Raw genomic sequence first — 22,234 nt, 5'->3', positions numbered from 1 at the left:
GAAAGAGAAACTACTAATTGCTGCTGCTCTTATTTGCTGACTTTACAAATTGACAGGCTAATTGTTTGAAACTATTCCAGCAGAAGCATACACACTTGGAAATATAGGTGTTTTCAAAATTAGCACTTGAATAGTAGTGTAAAAAGACAAAACTGAAGTGTATAATAAGTGTGTAGTCATTAAAAAGAAAGGTTGACAAGCACATTGGGGTCTTATGTCATCTTTTTACTGTATGATAAGAGAGCTGAGAAACCCCAAATGTAACAATTTAAAGACATGGAAATTTGCATCTCAAAAACACTAACATGTGGAGGGAGAACTGTGTCTCCCACATTTCTTATGCTTTTTAAGACTCCAAGCCTTTCCTTTCCTTTCCTTTCCTTTCCTTTCCTTTCCTTTCCTTTCCTTTCCTTTCCTTTCCTTTCCTTTCCTTTCCTTTCCTTTCCTTTCCTTTCCTTTCCTTTCCTTTCCTTTCCTTTCCTTTCCTTTCCTTTCCTTTCCTTTCCTTTCCTTTCCTTTCCTTTCCTTTCCTTTCCTTTCCTTTCCTTTCCTTTCCTTTCCTTTCCTTTCCTTTCCTTTCCTTTCCTTTCCTTTCCTTTCCTTTCCTTTCCTTTCCTTTCCTTTCCTTTCCTTTCCTTTCCTTTCCTTTCCTTTCTTTCCTTTCCTTTCCTTTCCTTTCCTTTCCTTTCCTTTCCTTTCCTTTCCTTTCCTTTCCTTTCCTTTCCTTTCCTTTCCTTTCCTTTCCTTTCCTTTCCTTTCCTTTCCTTTCCTTTCCTTTCCTTTCCTTTCTTTCCTTTCCTTTCCTTTCCTTTCCTTTCCTTTCCTTTCCTTTCCTTTCCTTTCCTTTCCTTTCCTTTCCTTTCCTTTCCGCACCTTTCCTTTCCTTTCCTTTCCTTTCCTTTCCTTTCCTTTCCTTTCCTTTCCTTTCCTTTCCTTTCCTTTCCTTTCCTTTCCTTTCCTTTCCTTTCCTTTCCTTTCCTTTCCTTTCCTTTCCTTTCCTTTCCTTTCCTTTCCTTTCCTTTCCTTTCCTTTCCTTTCCTTTCCTTTCCTTTCCTTTCCTTTCCTTTCCTTTCCTTTCCTTTCCTTTCCTTTCCTTTCCTTTCCTTTCCGCACCTTTCCGCACCTTTCCGCACCTTTCCGCACCTTTCCGCACCTTTCCTTTCCTTTCCTTTCCTTTCCTTTCCTTTCCTTTCCTTTCCTTTCCTTTCCTTTCCTTTCCTTTCCTTTCCTTTCCTTTCCTTTCCTTTCCTTTCCTTTCCTTTCCTTTCCTTTCCTTTCCTTTCCTTTCCTTTCCTTCCCTTCCCTTCCCTTCCCTTCCCTTCCCTTCCCGCACCTTCCCGCACCTTCCCGCACCTTCCCGCACCTTCCCGCACCTTCCCGCACCTTCCCGCACCTTCCCGCACCTTCCCCTTTCCGCACCTTCCCTTCCCCATGTACCTGTACATTGTAGCCCCATGTACCTTTTTCTGTTTATCCAGATATTCTAAGGCTGTTAGTCTTAGATAATATGATAAAGGTTATTATTAGCATGATAAATTAAAAACTTAGGATGATAAAGGTTGCAGATCCCAAAACTGTGAAACCATAACATGTGGTGGAAGTTGTGTGGAGTTGGTAAAATAATGTAATAAATAATTTTCAAGTCAGTGACCAAGCCCCATGTCTTCAGGTGTACCTTTTTCACTTCAAGCTGCTGTTAGTGGGACCGAGAGCAGGATGTTGTAAACTGCTGAATGTGTTGTGCTCTCCTCAGTAAGAACTGAAGGATGTCTATCACATGAAGATATGAAACCCTACAATTTATGGAGAAAACCCTGCTTCCATATGTTTCATTGCAAGTAGAAGGACAATGGTGCTGTCTCTCTGCACAAAAATTATTAGGCTGGTGCTTTAAAGATGAAGAGCACCATGCATTTAAATCATTCAAGAGTCTGGAGTAAGTCTAAAATTATTAAAATTCTACAGGCTTCTGGTGCACAGTGAGAATTTTAGTTATTCAGACCAACATGATCAGGAATACTCTACTCGTGACCTTTTTCTTTTCTGAAGGCTTACACTTCTCACTTCATAATATGTATGAACCAGAATCATAGACATGTTCTATGAGTCTGTTCAGCTTTACTAGTTCAGAAATGTAAATTCTTATCAAGATACAGTACATGCCAAAATTAAAGAAGACAATGGAGGAAAATTAAATGTCAGATTTAGCTATATATTATTTAACAACAGACACCGTTTTTTGCCATTAATTTTCTAAGTAATTTTTCTTAGCAACTCCTTGACATAAAGGGAAAAATTGTGTATTACTTTTCTGTGACATAAGCTGCTGCAAGCAGTAGGAAAAAATTTGTTTACCTTCCTCTCTATAAGCAGAGTTAATTCCTCTTAAGTATCTTGAGCTTCTCACTAGACTGCAGGCTAAAATATGTCTGATGAGAAAGCCGTTCTTGGGTATAAAAAACTATAATATTTTTAAATTATTTTAGTATTTTAAAATATTTAGTATTTAAAATAAATAAATCATACTATGTGCTTTATTCTTCACTTAGTAATATTTCTTATATTTATTTTTATCTTTTTTTTTCCCTTTTAATAGTTGCTTTATAATGCAGCATCTGAAGTAGTGGAACATGAACCTGTGGAAAACAGATATAGTCATGCATACTTTAATCACAATATAAATTCTATAACACGTTTGCATTTTTTCAGCTGTCCTAAATTGTAGCACTTCTTTTTTTCACAGAGAGTGTTGATTATGGGCCAGTGTTTGTACAAGAGCCAGATGATATGATTTTTCCAACTGATTCTGAGGAAAAGAAAGTGTCTCTGAATTGTCAAGCACGTGGAAATCCTACTCCCACATACAGGTATCTGCTTCAGAATTTTATATTTTTTAGCTTTCAGAATATTAGCCCCTGCTGTACAGCTCTGAGAATCAATGTATTTTGGTGAGAAACAACAGAAACAGCCCTCTGACACTAGTGGTTTTCCTATTGAATGCTTTTTGTGATTATGAATAAGAAAGAAGCAGATGTGGCAGTGATTAAAGATAAAGCTATATTTTAAGTTTCAAATTATGTACTCTCTGAATCATTTCTATCCGTTTGGAGAGACTTCTTTTGTCCAGTTTATTGAAGTTTGTCTGTGACAACTGAAAAAAAACCAAAATATTTAATTCTTTGGGGTTTATTTCTAAACATCTATCAAGCTACAAAATACTATCCCAACAAATAGGGAAGGCAGCAAAGCATATGTACATTACATGAAGTGACTTTGGACTACAAGATACAATGGCTGAGTCAAATCTGGTGGTTTTCACTCACAAGTCTACCATTTTATTCCTCTGCAACCATCACCTGTTGCTTATTTTTCCATACAGACTTATATGCCACAGTTATCCATTATTCAGGCCTGTGATCACACCTGTGACCTCAGAGTGCAGTTTATTGATGGTGCACCCTTACAGGTGGTAACAGTATGTTGCAGTCACCTTACCCATTTGCTAGATCTGTCTCTGCTCATATTTTATGCAAATTACTAGTGATGTAAGAGGGCTGGGGGCACATATGGTTGGTTATTTATTCCACAAACCCTTCAAATTTTCTCACAGTCATTCTTCAAATACAAAGGGAACACAAGGACTCTCACTGTGTTTTGTCATAGGTGGCAATCATCAATTCTGCATTTTGTCTTCTGCCTTTTACCCTTATTTGACTTGTGAATACCTCAGAATTCTGGTTGAATTTTCCTTAGAGTTGTTTGAATCACAACTCTTGCATTTCTATAAGTAGAAGAAATTCAGAAGCAGTACTATCCTTAGCCATCCCTACCACAACAACACTCAATCTGCCTCTTTGTAACATATGGACTCATTAAATGGATCTGATGCATGATACAACCCCCCCACTCAAACAGCACAGGCGTGAGTAAAACATGTAACATGGGATTAGGAATGAATATCCAGAAATACTCCAAACTACAATAGCAAGAATTCCTCACTCTGTGGTATGAAAACCATGTTGCATTTTTCTTTAAGGACATTCCTTGTGTAATTTCTGATACCTGCTGGTGATTTATTGATTAAAAAAAAAATAGTGTATTAGTTCCATATATTGCAAAAGTGCTGTTGGTCCACTAAACATAGCCTGTGACTATGGGGAAAAGGCACAAATTCACCCCCAAAGGAGAGTCCTATATTCAGGTCTCCCAGACAACCTCATTATTCCTGTAGAAATTTTGTCTGCAGAGAACTGATGTTGTCTCCTTTCTTTCTTCATTTAACCATTTTTTGCATTTTCCCAGTGGAATGCAGTCAACAAACACAGACTTTCAGCATATTTTAAAGGGTGACTACAAAGAGGATAGGTACTCTTTTTCTACAAGGAGCCACATAGAGGAGGCAAGAGGCAAGGTTTCATACTCCTCAATAATCAATGAAGGTTTTCAAGATGCAAATGAACAAAATGTTTGATTACCTCATCTAGGCTCCATTTTCCATATAACACTGGAGCAAATGATCTTTTAACATCCCTTTCAAACTGGGCTGTTTTATGGTTTTTTGATATCCATTTCTTCAGTTCTCCAGACATTAATTGGTGCCAGCAGTCTCATAAACAAACTTTCCTGACTGTTGCTCATGGAAGGAGAGATTTAACCTAAAACACCTAATTCAAACAGCACAGTTTAACTTCTTCTTCTATTGCTGCCACTTGTCTGCACAGCACTTGCAAGTCACGCTAACATTCAAGGGAGGGAAAAGAGGTAAAAATTACTCTCTGAGGAAGATACTATTCTCCAGGACAAATGTAGAGGGAATGTAGCCTCAAAAGATCTAAAGATATACAAATTTTTGAGTATGCTATTGCTCAACTACATTACCAAAGACCCTGGCCAGCTGCACTGGACCCTTATTTACATGTGCTCTGAGGCTTGAGCTGCTAAGAATTATTTTCAGCCAAAACCAAAGCACAGTATGCATTTATTTAAAGTTACATTAAAAAAAAACCAAAAACATTTAAAGGACTCAAAATGTCAATATTAAGTTATCTCTGCCTTTTTAAAATTAATTTCTTTAATCTGTACAATTTGTGAGTGTTCGTAACCTGTTCACAATTTTGTTTTTTGTTTTTTTGAACACAACTTTCTTTTAATATAATGGAGAAGGCTCACATAATTTCAGATTTTCTCCCTTCCAAAGAGCTTTGTTTCCCCTTGTCCAAACTCTACCCTGAAATAATAATATTTAATTTCATAACTTTCAGTTATTAAGGTATTTCAAGACATAGTTTTAGGGAATAACTCCCTGAGATAAACTGATTCTGTTTGCTTAGCATTTCTGCAAATATACTTTAGCATCACAAGTCAGGACCAGTACAATGAAGATAAGTGTGATCCTCTGATGAGGAATCCAGACATTTATAGACTTCCTGTGGGATCTCACAGGTCAGCATTGTTACAGAGCTACAAGCAGGTATTTAATTCCCTGAGATACCTCTTAACTACTCAGCTTTCACTGATTGTGAAACACTGCATGTACTCTTTTACTTAAGACACACATAAGCTGGGTAATAATGTTTTTGTCAGTATCATTTCCTGTTAGAAAAGGCAATTTAAAAAGTTTTCTAAAAATTATTTTTTGTCTGCTTAAGACAGATTATAGTATTTTGAAATGTTATCTGTCACTTTTCTTTAAGAAAAAATGCATCTGAGGTTTCCTAACAATCTGTGATCTTGAAAATGTTATATTTTGGTTTCTATCCTTCCAGATCAGCCAGGGTACCTAGAAAAAAAGTCACCAAATTCTGTGTTTCTTTTCATATAATGTACATAGATTATATGAGGGGAATACAATCCTTCAGGATGGACCCCAAGATATGGAGGCCAGTAGCTATAGAGATCCAAAGTTTTGAGGTAGAATTCAAACATATATTTTCATTGAACTTAACTGAAAACGAAACTAAAGGAAAAAAGAGAATTTTACAAAATTTAACAGAATTTTGTGGCAGTTTCCATTTGGAAATGCCAGAACATGCATTTTTTGCATTTTCCCTATCTTAATTTCCATTCAAGTTCAATTAATTTTGCATGTTTTATTTCACATATATAGACAAGGGTATATATATATATAAAGATAACACATGTTATGATTTTACTCAAAACATTAATTAATCAATTTTTCAAATTAAAAATTGTTTTCCTTTTTAACTCTTCTGTGTATGAATCTATTTCAAAAAGTAGTTAATCTACTAAACTTCCCTTGCTATCCTTTAAAATATAAATAAATTGTCAACGTAAATTAATTTCTTACATTCAATGAAGCAGAGGTACTCTATAATAAAATGTCCACTTGTGAAAAGAAGGGACAAATAACAGATTCACAGTTCATCCAAATTCTGACAATTCTGACCTTTGGATTAAGAGATATTCACTGCTACTGCAGCTGAATTCTGCTCTCTGCACCTTATTCACCATGAATATTAACAAGATAGGGTGAATTGATAATTATTTTGCTTTGTTAAAGTTGCCTCTGTTAAAGTTAAATGTTGCCAAGTTCTTCCAGACTTCACTGATGCCTGACAAAACTTGCAAGTTCCTGGAGATTTCCCAAGCCGGCTTTGAAGTTGCAGAATAACAGTGAAAGAGTAATGAAAAAATATCTGGGCATTATAATAATTGTAGCCTATCTGTTTACACTGCTTATCTCTTCCTTGTATTCTTATTACAATTTCATGTAATTACATTTTGACAAAAAAGCAAATCTAAAAGTCTTCATATGTGGATGTTATTTTTAATTCAACTGCAAATATACACACTCATATAAGAGGTTATTCATGACTGCTGAAATCTATTAATCTACCACACAAAATATTTTCTCATACACTATTTCAGGGTTTATTGTTTCAGTCTTTTGAGATGAATGAGAGGCTGAGGCTTTTTGGCAGACAATCACTGGGACAGGTGAGAAACCCAACCAGTAAAACTACTTGCACAACTGAAAAATTATGAGACATTTAGGTTACTTCTGAAACCTCATAAAAATAAGTGTTTATTCAGGAATTATTCAAAACTTTGCCTCAGTTGGGATACTTTCTACATTTCCTACAGCCTGGCTTTTTCCATCTTATCTTTGCTCTCATCCTTGATTTTACTGCTCAGGCTTCTTATTCCACTCCCAAACACCTCCCTAACTTAGGAAACTCTTTGGACTGTTTATTTGATCTTGGTTTCCATGTACCTAATAATTGCCAGGAGCTGCCAATGGCCACCCAGCAGTTAATTCCAGTCTTTGGTTCCAATCTTTAAATTTTGTATATACTGATTCAGCTGATATTATTTGGTCTTTATCTGTTGCCAAAATACTATATTGCATAACAGCCTATGTACATCAATCTACCCACCCTGCTTTTCACAGGTCTTCCTCTTCCTTCTACTGTATTTAAATTTAAATGTATTTAAATGAGGTATCTCTGATTCTTGGGCTGAGAAGATCAAATGCTGAAAGAATAGAAAAAAAAGTTTTCTTGTTTGCATGCAGTGCAGACTCAGCTCTGCTACCTGTATGCTCAGCTCGGCCTAAGGCTTTAATAAGAGAATATAAATGAAAACTTTGATTATCATAAGCACAGTAAAATTCTTATTTCTGACATAAAGGATGCATCTGCTATGCGGTTGTCAAGTCTTAAGCCTTTGTGAACATTAGTTTTTTTTTGGGGGGGGAAAAAACAGAAAAAAAGAAGAGGTCATTATTTTCATTCAGCATAGGCAAAAGAAAGAATATCCTTTCTCTTCAGAGGTGGAAGATCAAATTTTGATTGTGCTTTTTGCTTTCAAGTTTTGCCAGAATAATGAGTTCCTGCACATGATATCTTTGAATAGTTGTCTTCATTATTACAACTGTAGCTGTCTGATTCTGTGTCCTTAGTTTCATATCTTCACTTGGCTGTTAAATGCTCAAGTAGGTTTTTATTCTGTTTTGTTTTCCCTAAGATGGCTTCGAAATGGAACTGAAATCGACATTGAAAGTGATTATCGCTTCAGTTTAATAGAAGGAAGTTTGATCATCAGCAACCCCAGTGAAATGAAAGATTCTGGACAGTATCAATGTTTAACTACCAACATATTTGGCAGTATTTTAAGCAGAGAGGCTGTTCTTCAGTTTGCATGTGAGTAACATTTTTTAATATATTGATAAAACTGACTTTATAAGACACTAAATTGTAATTTGAATACATTGTATAAGTGATACAGACATCGTTGGGCAAGAATCTCAGAATTAGAAATAAAATAGTATTTTAAGAGAGTGATTTTCTGTAGACTTGTTACTTTTAAAATAGAATCATCTAGAAAATATCTCTAGTACATGATCCCAAATGCTGTACTTTAATGGCATATTTGAATACTCTGCAATGATGTATTTCACTCATTGCTAGTTTTCTGAAACATCTATCATTTTGCCACACTCTGAGCAGGAAAGAAAGAACTGTAAACTTAGGAATAGAATGAGATAAAGTGCCTATATATCTGTTGGATATTCTGCACCTCTAACTATATTTTTTTTAATGTATATATGTATATAAATATATACGTTTTATGTCCTTGTTTTTGCATATGGATCCAGTGTACTTTCATACATTATAGAGCTGAAGGTGTTTTTATAGTTGTTAATGGAAACTAAAAATGTCTTAACTTTTGAAATCATTCACTACAATATACTTTCAGAAGTTATCAATAGTTCATGTTCCCAAGTAAATGCTATGATCTATCAATAGCATGCTCTCTTTCAAACATACTAGCAGAAAAAAAGGGCCAGGATTTCTCTTCAACCCTAATTTCCCTTCAGCACTTTAGAGGAAGGAATCCAACATAATTTTATTACTTTATCTAGATAAACACTCCTACCAGGAGTGTTTTTTAAGAGGAGTAGTGCAAAAAGAACTCCATCCTAGTTTCTCAGATCCCACTGGAAATAAGACATTACTGTGAAACATGAAGATCTTCATTATAGCTGCAACTGGAACAGTGGTTTTAAGGAGAAGTTGCCATCTGCATGTCTACTAATACATCTGGTGCTGTCAAGACCTCAGCAGATTTGGTGTGAGGTCTGATCCTCCCTTAATCCACCCCTCCCTGGTCAAGTCAGACCTCTTAAATCTATTGCTTAGCTGCTGTGTATTCCATTAAGGTGCTTGTAAGGAGATCATGGCACTTTCCACTTATTTCTGAGCTGGGAAGAGTAATGACATTTGTCAAAGTTTTCTCCTGCCAGGGCAGCATGTTTAAAACTCTAAATACCACAAGAGTATCATGGTATTACTAGACTTCAGTCTTAAATGTAGCTTCTGATAAAATTCCACTTCATTTTATCTTTTAGACAAGAAAATTATCCTACAACAAATCTCTTGATTAGAGAACCCAACCACTGGTAAAAATATATGGTTCTGTGGGTCTGAACCTTAGATTTCTCTTCCCATCTCAAGAGTAAGGCTATGTGGTGGCTATTTAACCTCCAATTGAAAAATAAAAAAAAAGAAAAATAGAGGGAAAATGAGAGCTGGAGCTCAAACAACAGAAGAACTATGAATTTCAAGAGCTACATCTACAGTTCATTCAGGCCCCCATGTACTTATAATACTGCCTCCTCAAACAAAACAAATTTAGATAAAGAAAAAAAAAGAAAGAAGAGATTTGGTTTAATGGGTTTATTTTCATTGGATTTTTAAGTTTGTACTATCTTACACACCTACTTTTAAATGTATCAAAATTATTACATTGAAATGTCTGTAATGTGATTTCTGTTCATTAAAGTATTTAGCAATTTTGATGAAAGTTTCTTAGGAAAATTTAATCATGGAATACTATTTGGAAGGGCTGAGATGTAGTAAATAACGCTGCAGGACTTGCAATAGAGAAAAAACTGTTATAAGGACATAAAAATATTTTTAAAAGGATAGAGTAATATCTGATTAAAGTTCTTTTAGAAGCTTGTGAGAAACTTGTTCACAAGAGCAATTTCAAGTTCAATGTGTATTTGTAGCTCAATTTCTATGTAGTATGATACTCTTTCTTCCACTCTTGTTTTAATGCTTCTTCAATTCCCTGATCTTAAATGGTTGATGTTCATGTTGAAATAATATTTGCATTATGCAGCATCTCAGATTTTAATATTGTTTAAATTAATTAAAGTTTAATGATATCACCACACTAACTAATCACACATACTAACATATCAGAAGCTTGTATCACTGAAATGTTGTTGTAAATCAGATCCAAGGGCCACCCGTTCCAGTGCCTCATCACCTTTATAGTGTAGTATTTCTTGTTAACAGCTGGCCTACGTGTGTCCATTTCAGTTAGACAGAAAGTAACGCATTGGAATAGATTTTTTTAAGGAAATGTCCTAACCTTAAAGTAATTAAAGTAATTGGTGCTCTGCAGTTTTACTGGACTCTAATGGCTTGAAGGATAATCTATAATCCCAAGGATAAACCAAGCCATTTCTGACTATGAGATACAGAGCTATGCAGAATGTCGTTCATTTTCTCTTTTATCACTGAAAACTATGGATTCCAAAAGTTTAGAAACTTACCACTTTCACAAGAAAAAAACACAAACTTCGTTTCATGGAATTGTTTGAATGCATGGGTTGTACCTCTGTGGAAAATAGTTACATCTTTGCAACTTGTAGCTGTTCTTCTAATTGAAAAGAGAAATGGCATGCAGCTCAAAATGGAACAGGGACCATTAAGCAAGGCCTATCTTACAGACAAAGTGGGTACTCTAAGGTGCCTATGCAAAATTATCATGACACCCAAAATAGGAGAGCATGTTCATCACACTGGCTCTTAGTTCTCTCCCAGTTCTGGGGCCAAAAGTCCTGTTGCTATGGTTATTATAACGTAATTCACCATTGGTGATGCATTGCAAGTATAAATGTTTATGTACTGTATCATTTGCATGTGTGTGCACAGTTAAAGCAGGAAATCCTTTTAGATACTTATGTCTTTGGATTTGAAAGAGAAAGAGATAAGGCAAACACTGTATGTGTTTAGAGATATAATACTTTAAATACACCACTTTATTACTGGTCATTTTTGTGAAGCAAAGTTGGAAGACGAGTTATGTGCAGTGAAAGGTCTGTTCAAAATTTTAAACTACCTCAGCAAATACTTATAAAGATTTAAATTCAATAAAAGTTCTTTTTTTTTTTTTTTGCATTTCCTATGATGTCTCATGCTCAAGGTCATGCTGGTTTATGTTATTTTAAGAAAGCAAGCAAAAAAAACCAAAAAAGAAAACTATCTCATGCTGTAAATGAAATTAGAAATATATTTCTTCAATAAAAACAGAGTATGATGAAAAATTGAAAAAAGTATGTATATTTCAGCTTGATTAAGTCTACCTGCCTTAGTGCAAAACAACTGCATGTTCCACAGCTTCTCATTGGAACAGTGTCCTAATAACTTTGGCTACAACAGCAGATGCTTTTTGTGCTTACCTTTGCCAATCGTACAATCTCTGTATTCCATTAGGTCACAAAACAAAATTGCTTTCCTTTATCTGTGGATTATTTAACCTTTCACAAGCCTGCCATCTCAGTGAATCTCAGTGATATTTACAGCCTGGGCTAAAAACCTAAATAAGTGGTAGGGGAAAACAATTTCTCACCTGTCATTTATGGAATTCCTCACTGCAATTTTATTAATCTAATTGTCACTGTATTCTTTGCATCATTTCCTTTTTTCTTGTACTAAATCTTTTTTTCCTTTAATCTACAAAGAAGGGTATTGATAAGAGACAATTTAAATGTCCTTTTCCAATGGATGATCTGTGATGACTGACCAGTGATGTACAGAATAAGAAGTCATCCATGATGCAGACATAAACTGATAGTTTCCTAGGAGCCTGCACAGTGCCCATTCTATCACAGCGCACTTTTGTCAGCCTTTTAATTGACTTCACCTACTAAGAAATTAGTTTTATCATCTGTGTTTCTTTCTTGCCATCATGCTACCTGGACACCTTGTTGGGTATATTTCATAATTTCCTAGCATTAATTTGTGAAGAGTTGATTTATTTAGACCCTCTAGACTTGAGAAAAGGTTTGTTTTTTATGTTCATTCAGAATTCACCATTTCAGAAGATTCAGAATTACAAAATGGCATTACAATAGCAACATTTTGTTTTAATCATATGAATCTAAACACTTTTAGGTACTATAAATGAAAGGTGATAACTGAAGTGAGAAAATAAATCAAAATACAAGTAGTTATACTTTCATTTTCAAAAGTATCCCTGATCATTTTGTAATAAACTTTTAAGTTTGTGACTCCTTTCCTCTGAAAGCATCACAGCTGTGTGAAGAGCGTTGCTATGTGAGTTAAAAATAGCTAAATCTCCAACAGTGACCCGCATAACAAAATTTTGGATTGTTTTTTTCATTATCTCAATATGCCCTCTTTAGAAAATATATGCTTAAAAGATACCTGAAAACCATGTGTAAATGCCAGAAAAAGTAAATTTTGTGTAGAACTGTTTGCATTTTATTCATAAATAATTTATTAATTTAAGAGTGTCATTCAGTGAACCTGAAATGAATGTGAATTTCTCAAACTCTACAGTTTTAGCTGTTGTTTCCAGCCACAGTTTCCTACATAAATTTTCAAACCACTTGCACATATCTACTTTAAAATTCTACAAATCTATCCCTTTCTTTTGTTAAGAGGATCAGGGAAAAAAACAAAATAACTGGAATATATATATTTTTCATATAAAAATGTTAAAAAATTAAGTTTTCAGTTATATTAGAAGTCTGGAAAATTAAATTATTTGAATTTTAGCTGTGGTGATACTAACGTTATTTATAGAAACATTCAACTTATATTACTAAGTTTAGTTGTGCAAAATCCTGAGAGCTTTGGCTCTAGTTTTAAAAAACATTTCACCTTAAAGTATCTGCATAATCCTTTTGAATTTGATGGGTTGATGTACCTTCTTAAAATTCAGCACATGCTTAAACTCTTTGTTGTTGTTAAACATGAGGCTTCCTGAAGCAAGATTTAAAACAATCTGTATGGATTTGTTGCCAGTGTCATCATGACAGATATATAATAGGTTTAATTAAGCCTTCTGTCATTCATTTCTTGATTCTTTCTCCTAAAAGTGAATAAATACCTTAGAATAATAAACTTTATGAATTAAAAATAGCAGAACTCATTACAAGTCATTGTAAGCAGCATTTCTCAAAGCTCTCCTATTGGAAAACATAGATCCTGGTTCTCTGTTGTGGCTATGGTGAATCATCAATGAAAAATTGCCTCCAGCCTCGTTTTACAAAGGTGAATCCGTGTCTGAAAGCAAGTATGGGGAAATCAATAAAATAAGCAGATCACCCAAAACTGTGATGACAGCACCCACTCTTTCTGAAAGAATGGCAGAATTAATGAATTTTATCTGTTGTTTAAATTTTCAAACAAACCACTGACTATTGCCAAAGAGTAAACCCTCTGTGACTTCAGCTGTCTTCAGGAGTGGTATTCAGTGAAAGCAATGGAAAAAAATAAACTTGTTTGCAGGAGCTCCCCTTCCATAGTATGCCTTAAGAAATGGTCTCCTGACCCTGTCAATAGTGGCTTGTCTGTAATAGCTTAAGATCAGCTCCAGTAGGCTTTCTCTGTGTTTCTGTCCCTTCAGTTCTGCTTCTGAAGCTGGCTGAAAATTGCAGTCAATTTTCATTTCTCCATTGTTGCATCAGCATTTAAAGACCAACTACCTTGGCTTGCCTCTGCATTAGATCACTTTAATGAGAAAAGGAAACCCAATGCTTTCCTACCTACAAAAGCAGGTGCTTTTCATGAAAGCAAGAGGAGTGTGGGGAAATTCTTTCATTTTCTGTTTGTTGTCTCAAAACTGTTGTCAGTTCCAAAAGGGGCTCTTTGTGCTAGTTAAGTAAGCATTCCCTAGCACTGAGAGCAAATAATATGTAAAGGTTCTCATCCATAATTCTAAACTGTTCTACCTTCCATTACACAGAGTACTTATAAACCCTTTTTTGAGAACTGCCCCTAGTAAATTCTGCCAGCACCCAAAATGTGACAAGAATTGTCTTGGAGAAGAAGGCTGTGGTCTCACCAAAGAATCCCAGGTACCTTCCAACAGAGTCACACTCTCTGTGATGAAAATCCAGAGCAGGAGATTACTTACCTTTCACTGTATTGTACTAGTATAGACAAAATCTTTCTCTGAAAAGGAAAAGAAGTAAGACTTTGTTTGTTCTCCCAAAGAAGTTAGTTTCTCTTTGTCCTTACAAACAACTCACTCACTCTTTAACTTCATCTGCATGAATTCTCTGTGGTGAAATCATGTATTACCTCAGCCTAAGAGGGACATTTTGACAACACTGAGAAACAAAACTCAGCAAGATCTAAGGCAGCGAATCTTTTATTCCTAATTAAAATTAATATTTATTCTTTTACACAATAGTAGTAGAAAGAAGGCAATGAATGAGAAAAGTTGACGTCAGATCCCTGATTATGGATTATGCATCAATACAGTGCTGATTTGATACTTATTGTTACTAGCTTCAGAAAGGGGTATCAGTTCTGGATGTACTCCATTGAGCAACATTATCTCATTCCATTTGAATTAAACATAGGAATAACTTCAGTCTCATTGATCCTCATACCCATCAAACACCAAAAAAAGTTATGTCTATTTCCAAGTATTTAAATGGAAATGAGATTTATTAATCTTTTCAAGTTCATTTATTGCCACATAAGTTTTGATGCCAAAAATGGTATTCTGAGGTTTAAATTCTGCTTAGTCTTTTACTCTGAAAATGTACTTTACACAATACATTTTATATTTCTTGTTCTTTGGAAGAATTAATAGAAGTCAGTCATGTAGAGCGACACAGTTTGAAATGTAATTACAGCAATCATTTAAAGATGCAGAGTACATCTACTGACTTCTCATTTTAGCATTGTGCATTTCTCTGCAGGACTGGAAGGCTGGTGTTTAACCTGCCCATAACCTAACTCACCTATCTTTCACAATCTAATCTATCATGCTAATGAATCATTAGACTTGGCATTTAAATATGGATGACAGTAATTAACATTAGCACTACCAAACAGGAAAAAATTTTAAAAGGTTGAAGGAGAATTTTTTTGCCAGGATCAGACATTTTCTAAATTTCCCCACAAGTTGTAGCTCAGACTGATTTTTGGAAATTATTGTGTCATCTTTCTACTTACACCCTTCCAGGTGTTCCATATTGTGGTGAGCACTACTGTAACTTCTTTCAAATGAAAAGATGTATTTTAAATTTCTTGTAAGGTATCTGTAGTGCTACCATGACATTCCTGCCCTCGTTTTTCTCTCTCCTTTATCCTGACACAGATGTATTATGGCTTTCCTGAGAAACAGATCAGGCTCCTGGTCTCATTGAAAAGTAAAGTGGTCTGACAGGTTATTCTTCTGTTTATAAGTGCAGGGGCACAGGTACTTGTGACAGTACAAAGGAAAGAGCAGCACAAGCCTGGGAGGGAAGAAGAGAGAAGTGGACAGGGCATTTAAGCTGACTTAGGAACTGCACTCTTTATAAAAGCAGTGGAGTCACTTTTGATGATACTTTGGAACACAGGGAGGAAAATTGCTAGGAAAGAATTGAGTTCTGTCTGAGTTAATAACACTGAAGAAATGTTCATGTTATAAGTGTGATTATGAGTAGAAACCTACAGTGAATAAAGGAGATTGATCATCAAAGAAAACATATGGAGAGTTGTGAAACACATGGATGAAATGAGAATTAGGAGAAGTCAAGTTTACCTGGCAAAAAAGATGAAAAATAATACAGAAAAGTTTTTTAGTTAGATTACAAAAAATTAAAAAGAAAAGATAGTAGGATAGAGTCAAACTATACGTGACCCCAACTTCAATGGTCACTTTTGTTTGGTTATCTGTTAGAACAGAGCAGTTTATAAATCAGTTTCCATAAAATGCATGAGATACCAGTAACAGAAATTCAGGCATTTACTTCGGGAATGGTAGAAGGCAAGAATTTAGAAGTAAATCCAGACTTAAAACAAACTGGTTCCAACATCCATGAGTTCTATTCATGAAATTTACTACTTCAGTGACTAAACTGAAGGCCAACTTGTCTTTTGTCTTTCTTGATATTTTCACAAGTGTTCACAGCACAACTGTTAATTAAATCACCTGAAGCTGCCAAGCTGGGAAGTTTTGTCAACATGGAAGCTGTATTCTCAACTGAATAATTATATATTTTATTTGTAATGTTTTGCATTCAAAACCATGAACATAGTAATAGAACTGTTGATTTATTTATCATTTCTTGTAATTATTTTGAGAATAAATGACATAAATGCCATATGTTAGAAGCTGTTTTCATAGGACATGGTATATATATATATATAAAAAGAAGCAAATCCTTTCTATAAAAAGTACTGTAACCTGTCTCCATATAAAAACACACACACACACAGAGCTAAACAATAAAAGCCTTTTAATTAGGTTTCAGCCTTATATCTCATCAAGCATGGAAATATGCAAAAATGTCCTCAGGATTCTATAAATATGTAAATCCTGAGCCCACCCACATACCTACCACACAAAATAAAACAAAATGTATTAAGTCAGGAATTTATATACTGTGTGTTTAGCTATACATTAAATCTTATGGTAAATTCTATTAGAGTTGCAAGGTCAAACATCCAAGCTACAGGATGAGGGATTTATCATTGTCTATGCAGTCTGAATTTTGCCTTGAATGCTGGAGTCCTGAAATATAGAATTGTCACACAATCTTTTTTTTTATTTTCTTTTTTTTCTTTTTTTTCTTCTTTTTTTGCCATCTTTTTTTATTTTTTTTTAAAGTTAGTCTTACTAGACTCTTTCAGGTCACAGAAGAATTACTGCACACTTACTAAACGGTGTTCTATTTTCTATTTTTCAGTGCACAGCCCCCTGCCTTCATTAATTCAGACTATTCAAAACCTACTCTGAGTACAAAATTAATTTCCTCAAAAGCTTTTTATGGTGCTCATTATTGCAGCATCTAAGTGCTTCATGAACATTAATACATTTATTTTTACAGTGTTCCTGTGAACTGAGTAGTTATTACTATCTCCCTTTTATAAATGGAAAACTAAGACATGAGAGATTAATGTAAAATATCCAGTAATGTGGGGAACTCTATATGAGCTCAACAGGAGCTTCTTTTCCCAACTGCTTTGCAGAGCCAGAACTGATCACTCTCCTCTTCTTCACAATGACCAATCTTTTTCTCAGCCTTTGTATCAGTCATATCTCAACCCTGCATCTGGTTTCTGATCTCTCTCCTACTATTGATAAGGCTACTGATCCCATTTCCAGTTTCCTTACTTACTGAAAGCATCTTTTTGATCAAAAAGGATAGTAGCATCTTTCTACCGCCATTTTAGTCTCCATGTACTCATTTTAATTGCCTGCAGTTTCTCTGTCTCACATTTCCCACTTCCAGGTTCTTAAGTTCCCTTTCCTTCCTTTTCCTTCTTCAATACCTTCTATATCATGTTTTTTCTTTCCATAACTGCTGCATCCTTAGGAGGCTGAATGGACACTTAGTTATTTTTTAACTAGAACTGAGAGTAACTAAAACAGAATATTCTAATAGAAAGATTTTGCCATCTTAATCACAGTAGTTTCTATCTGTGGTGTTTATAATAATGGATGGATTTCCTGACAGTACAAATATCCATTGGCAGAATGGATTTTTTGAATTAGAATTTTTTTATATAACTTCAGGCTAAATAAATTAAATTTCCATTCCATTAGCTCTCATAAGCAAAGTGGGCCAAATATTTGAGTGGCAAACTTATGGTACATTCAGTAAGAACTTCTGATAATTTAGTGTTTTCTCTTCTAAATTACTAAATTATTACTACAGGTAATGAAGCAGGTGCCCCTTGCATAAATTTCTGCCTGGAATGATATTTCTACTTAAATAGTTTCCATTTATATGCTTTTTTTTTACTATGGGATTTGAACTATCTTCACTCATTAACCGAGATTAACTCTGTGTTTTGGTTAGTGACTGCAAGACTTATGCATTTTAAGTAAGTCTTTATTCAGTCATATCTTCTGAATTCCACTGTCTTTTTTCTCCTGTCCTTGCCTACTATACTCCTTTTTGGCTCACAAATGAAAGACTATTCCTCCATTGAAATGAAAGTGTGAGAAATAGAGAAAAATCTTAGCATATGATTGTATCTTGACCTGATGTGCCACAAATGTGAGAAAGAACACTTCTAAAATTTTTCTTTGTTTCAGAGCTGGTTGTATAAGGTCTGGTAACGTGTAGTACTCTGATATTGGGAAATTGAATCTCCATTAATTTTTAATTAAGTCTTAAACCTGTCATTACCTCATTAAAATCAGATCTGCTAAAAAAAGTGAATTTATCATGGATAAAATATGTCAGTGAATGTAAAAGTTGAACAGAAATATTGGTAAGAAAATCATAGCTAGCAGAATTAAAGAAAGTATTTTCAATTCAAGATTGCCTTGTAGCAATCTCAACAGAAAAGCCAATCGTTTAAGTACTTTATCCTGCCAAACACAGTTGCCAGTAGCTTACTCTAAGTCACTGGGTTAGCATTCAGGATAAAGATCTTTGCTGTATATTTTGGTCAAAGTTCCTTAAAATGTACAGAGTTTTATATTATGTGCAAAGGATGTTTAAATACTGGGATACTCATTCCACAGGAGATTTAAGCACTTCTTTTTTCCTTAGTCTAAAACTGACTTTTTATTTTATTTTATTCCTTTCATGGTAAAATTCCAAAGCAATATATTTTGGAGCCAATGAAATATTTTTTTTTAATAAAATATATCTTTTAAATACATTGGTTAAGAATATCCCATTATAGTGAAATAAAGTAGTTTTTACAGCAGTTTGAGTACTTCAAAATTGACTTTGTACCATGTTATACTACAAATATAAGAAATTCATATCTATATATAATGTGCATATAGACATGGCAAAACTTGACCCAGTACTGTCAAAACTAAAAGCCTAAATAACTATTTTTATGTATTAGAATGGTAAAAATGTACTGGGACAGCAATGCTGTTGTAATGATCTTAATATTTTTTTTCTGAAAACTGTGACACTAAGTCTCTAAAACTCTGTTCTAGTTATTCAATTGTTGGAGTGGAGTTATAAGAAAATAATCTAATAAGGAAGGAGAGACTGCATATGAAGTCAGTGAAACTGACACTGTCCATCTGAACTTCCTCCCTCTCTTCCACCCAGCTCTTCTCCTTACTATATAGCCTATAGCCTATAAACCATCCTTGTTCACTTTACCTACCTGATGACAAAGGTCATCAGGTGCACATTCTGCCTTATCACACAGACATACAGTGAAACTTGCAGTCCAGAAGCTTACCTTTATTTCCTGTTATTTCACATAGACTCCTAAATATGTGACCATAATACATATCCATACTTTTCCCTGGGGTAAAGATTTACATAAAAGAGTATAGAGTAAAAGATACTAGAAACAGAAGAGACAAAGAAAAACTGTCCAAATGCAAAACCAGTGGATTCTCTGAATGTTTCAAATGAACTTTTTATCAGACCAAAAACACAAAGAGAAACATGCTTTACAAATATAATTTAAGTAAACTACCATATAAAATTATTCCTGCATTATTTGAGACCAAACTAAACAGAGTATTTTTAGGAGATATAGATCTAAAATATATTTAAAATTTGTTGAAACTTGAAGGAAAAGGAATGAAATTCAAATTTTACTTTCACAGCATCACAGGTACCTTACTAAATTTAATAAAATATTTTCTAAGATAAATTTAAATAAATCATGGGAGTTAGACTCTGTGATCCTTATGGTTATGTTCTGACTTGAAATACTCTGTGATTAATTGACTAGAAGTAAAAAACATTCAGTTGAGTTATTGTGCATTTTGAAAATAGAGTACATTAAGGATTTGTTGCAGTCATATCACAGAAACATAAAATGGTTGGGTTTGAAGGGACATTAGACATCATCTAGTTCCAACCCTCCTGCATTGTCAGGGACACCTTACACTGGACAAGGCTGCTCAAAGCCCCATCTGACCTGACCTTAAATACTTCCAGAGATGGGGCATCCACAGCTTCTCTGGGAAATGTTACAGTGCCTTAACACCTTCAGAGTAAAGAATTTCTTCCTAATATCTAATCTAAACCTACCCCCTTTCACACTTTAAAGTCATTCCCCCTCGTGCTATCACTAGCCTTCTGCTATCACAGAATTGCAGAATCACAGAATCACAGTTGGAAGGGACCCTCAGGGATCATCAAGCCCAACAACCACAACTGTCCCTGCATAGCTCCATCCTCGAGTCACACCATGTGCCAGAGACTGTTGTCCAAACACTTCTTGAACTCTGTCAGTCTGGTGCAGTGACCACTGCTCTGGGGAGCCTGTTCCAGTGCCCAAACACCTTCTGGGTGAAGAACCTTTTCCTGGTATCAAACCCAAACCTCCCCTGACTCAACTTCAGGCCATTCCCTCAGGTCCTGTCACTGGTCACCACAGAGAAGAGATCAGTGCCTGCCCCTCCTCTTCCCCTCACAAGGAAGCTGCAGACTGCAGAGATCTCCCCTCAGTCTCCTCTTCTCCAGGCTGAACAGACCAAGTGACCTCTGCATGCAGAATAAAATGGAGGTATCCTCACCAGACAGAATTTTTTGAGTACATCTGTTTTTTTAGTATTATATTTAGACACATATCAGTGCAAAAAATTGTGCCTTAAATCTTTCTAGGAGTAATACTCTTTGTAAGTAATAATTCCAGACATCAGTTGTTTTGTAGATCCAATTGTTTGCAACTCTATCTTTAATAACTTATCTAATAAGCTTGTTTTGCAGTTCTTTTGCTTCCTAAAAAAACATTTGAAGATCTGTAAACTACATAATGATTTTGAGGGTTTTTTTAAATAACCAAGCTTTCCAGATCAGTTGCAAAGATTTACCTTCAAACTTTATCAATTCAGAGTCTAGCACTCTATGACAGAGCATTGCAATGAAGACAGCATTCAACGGTCTACTTAGTCAGGGCTGCCAAGTTTTATTCTTTCTTTTTATTTTAATCTTATTGAGTATCCTGAAGTATGATCAGTTTTCTAGGATATTGCTTATGTTTTCTTGCTTATTCTTATCTCAGTTAATGAAAAACAGTCAAGGCAAGTTAATCAGTCACTGATGCATAAAACCCAAACCAAAGTTTTCTAAAAGCAAGAAATACTGTTTGTGGCTTAGCAGCTGAAAAATCTGCAAATTATGTTTGTCATAGAGTTCTATGCTCTCACTGCTGATGGTCTTAAAATGCTTTCATCCACTTTAGCTGATCCTTTTTCCAGATAGTAATTATGACTGATGTCTTTTAAGCAAAGACTGAAGATATGTCTGCTGTTGCTATGAAAATGCATGTGAACTAGGTCACTGCTGCAATATGCTGGAATGTGAGTCTTCATTTTGTAAATGTTTTAGATTCCAGAGTATTTACTTCTGGGTTTGCTCAATTCTGCCTTAATACCGAAATGAAATATTTATACTGGAGTTAGTACAATCAGGTGGTCATTTTGTTTAGCAGACAATTCACCTTTAGGGGAATTAACAGTTTGTGAGCTGCAAACTCGTTTGGGGTTTTGATCCCCTGAGCACCATGATATTGGCACACATGGACTAATACTGTAACAAGGACACAAAGTAGCTGGAAAGCACATTCTCCTGAACCAGCGAGGGTGAAACATCAGACTTTGGTCCTGAACTGAAAATAAAAGATTTCTGTAGAATTCAAGAAGGGGAAAACAAACATCATGGAAACAATTTTCCATCCGTAATGTGGCATTTTGAAAAAGTTTTCCAGATGTCTTCTCACTACAGTTAACTGTACATCCATATTATCTTAATTTTTTTTTTTTTTCATTTAAGTAATTCATTCATACAAGTTCCTGGGAATGTCCTGGTAAAAATAAATATGTGGACAGAGATTTAAATGCAAATAATTTGTATATTAAAAATATTTCACTCTCTTCAGTGTTAGTAATTATTTTCTCTGTGCAAAGGAGACAGCTGAAATTGATGACATTGATTTTCAAGATGGAAGCCAACAGGCAGCATCTTGAAACCTGGATCCCAAACTAAATCATTAGTGAGCACCTCACA

General features: G+C 34.8%; 1 protein-coding gene across 2 annotated transcripts in view; it reads left to right on the top strand.

The window, feature by feature from the left end:
• Positions 1-22,234, top strand: part of CNTN5 (contactin 5) — a 603,304-nt gene that overhangs the window by 374,986 nt on the left and 206,084 nt on the right. For both annotated transcript variants that reach the window (XM_088051481.1, XM_088051480.1), the window contains exons 5-6: positions 2,744-2,867; positions 7,987-8,162. In XM_088051481.1, coding sequence (XP_087907607.1) covers positions 2,744-2,867; positions 7,987-8,162 — 300 coding nt within the window. The remainder of the gene's footprint in view (positions 1-2,743; positions 2,868-7,986; positions 8,163-22,234) is intronic.

This window comes from Pseudopodoces humilis, chromosome 2 (assembly GCF_049639895.1).
Source record: "Pseudopodoces humilis isolate 2021_Gansu_Grassland_sample_001 chromosome 2, ASM4963989v1, whole genome shotgun sequence".
NCBI lineage: Eukaryota > Metazoa > Chordata > Aves > Passeriformes > Paridae > Pseudopodoces > Pseudopodoces humilis.
Note: the sequence above shows the minus strand (reverse complement) of the source record. Positions and strands in the feature narration are given on the sequence as shown.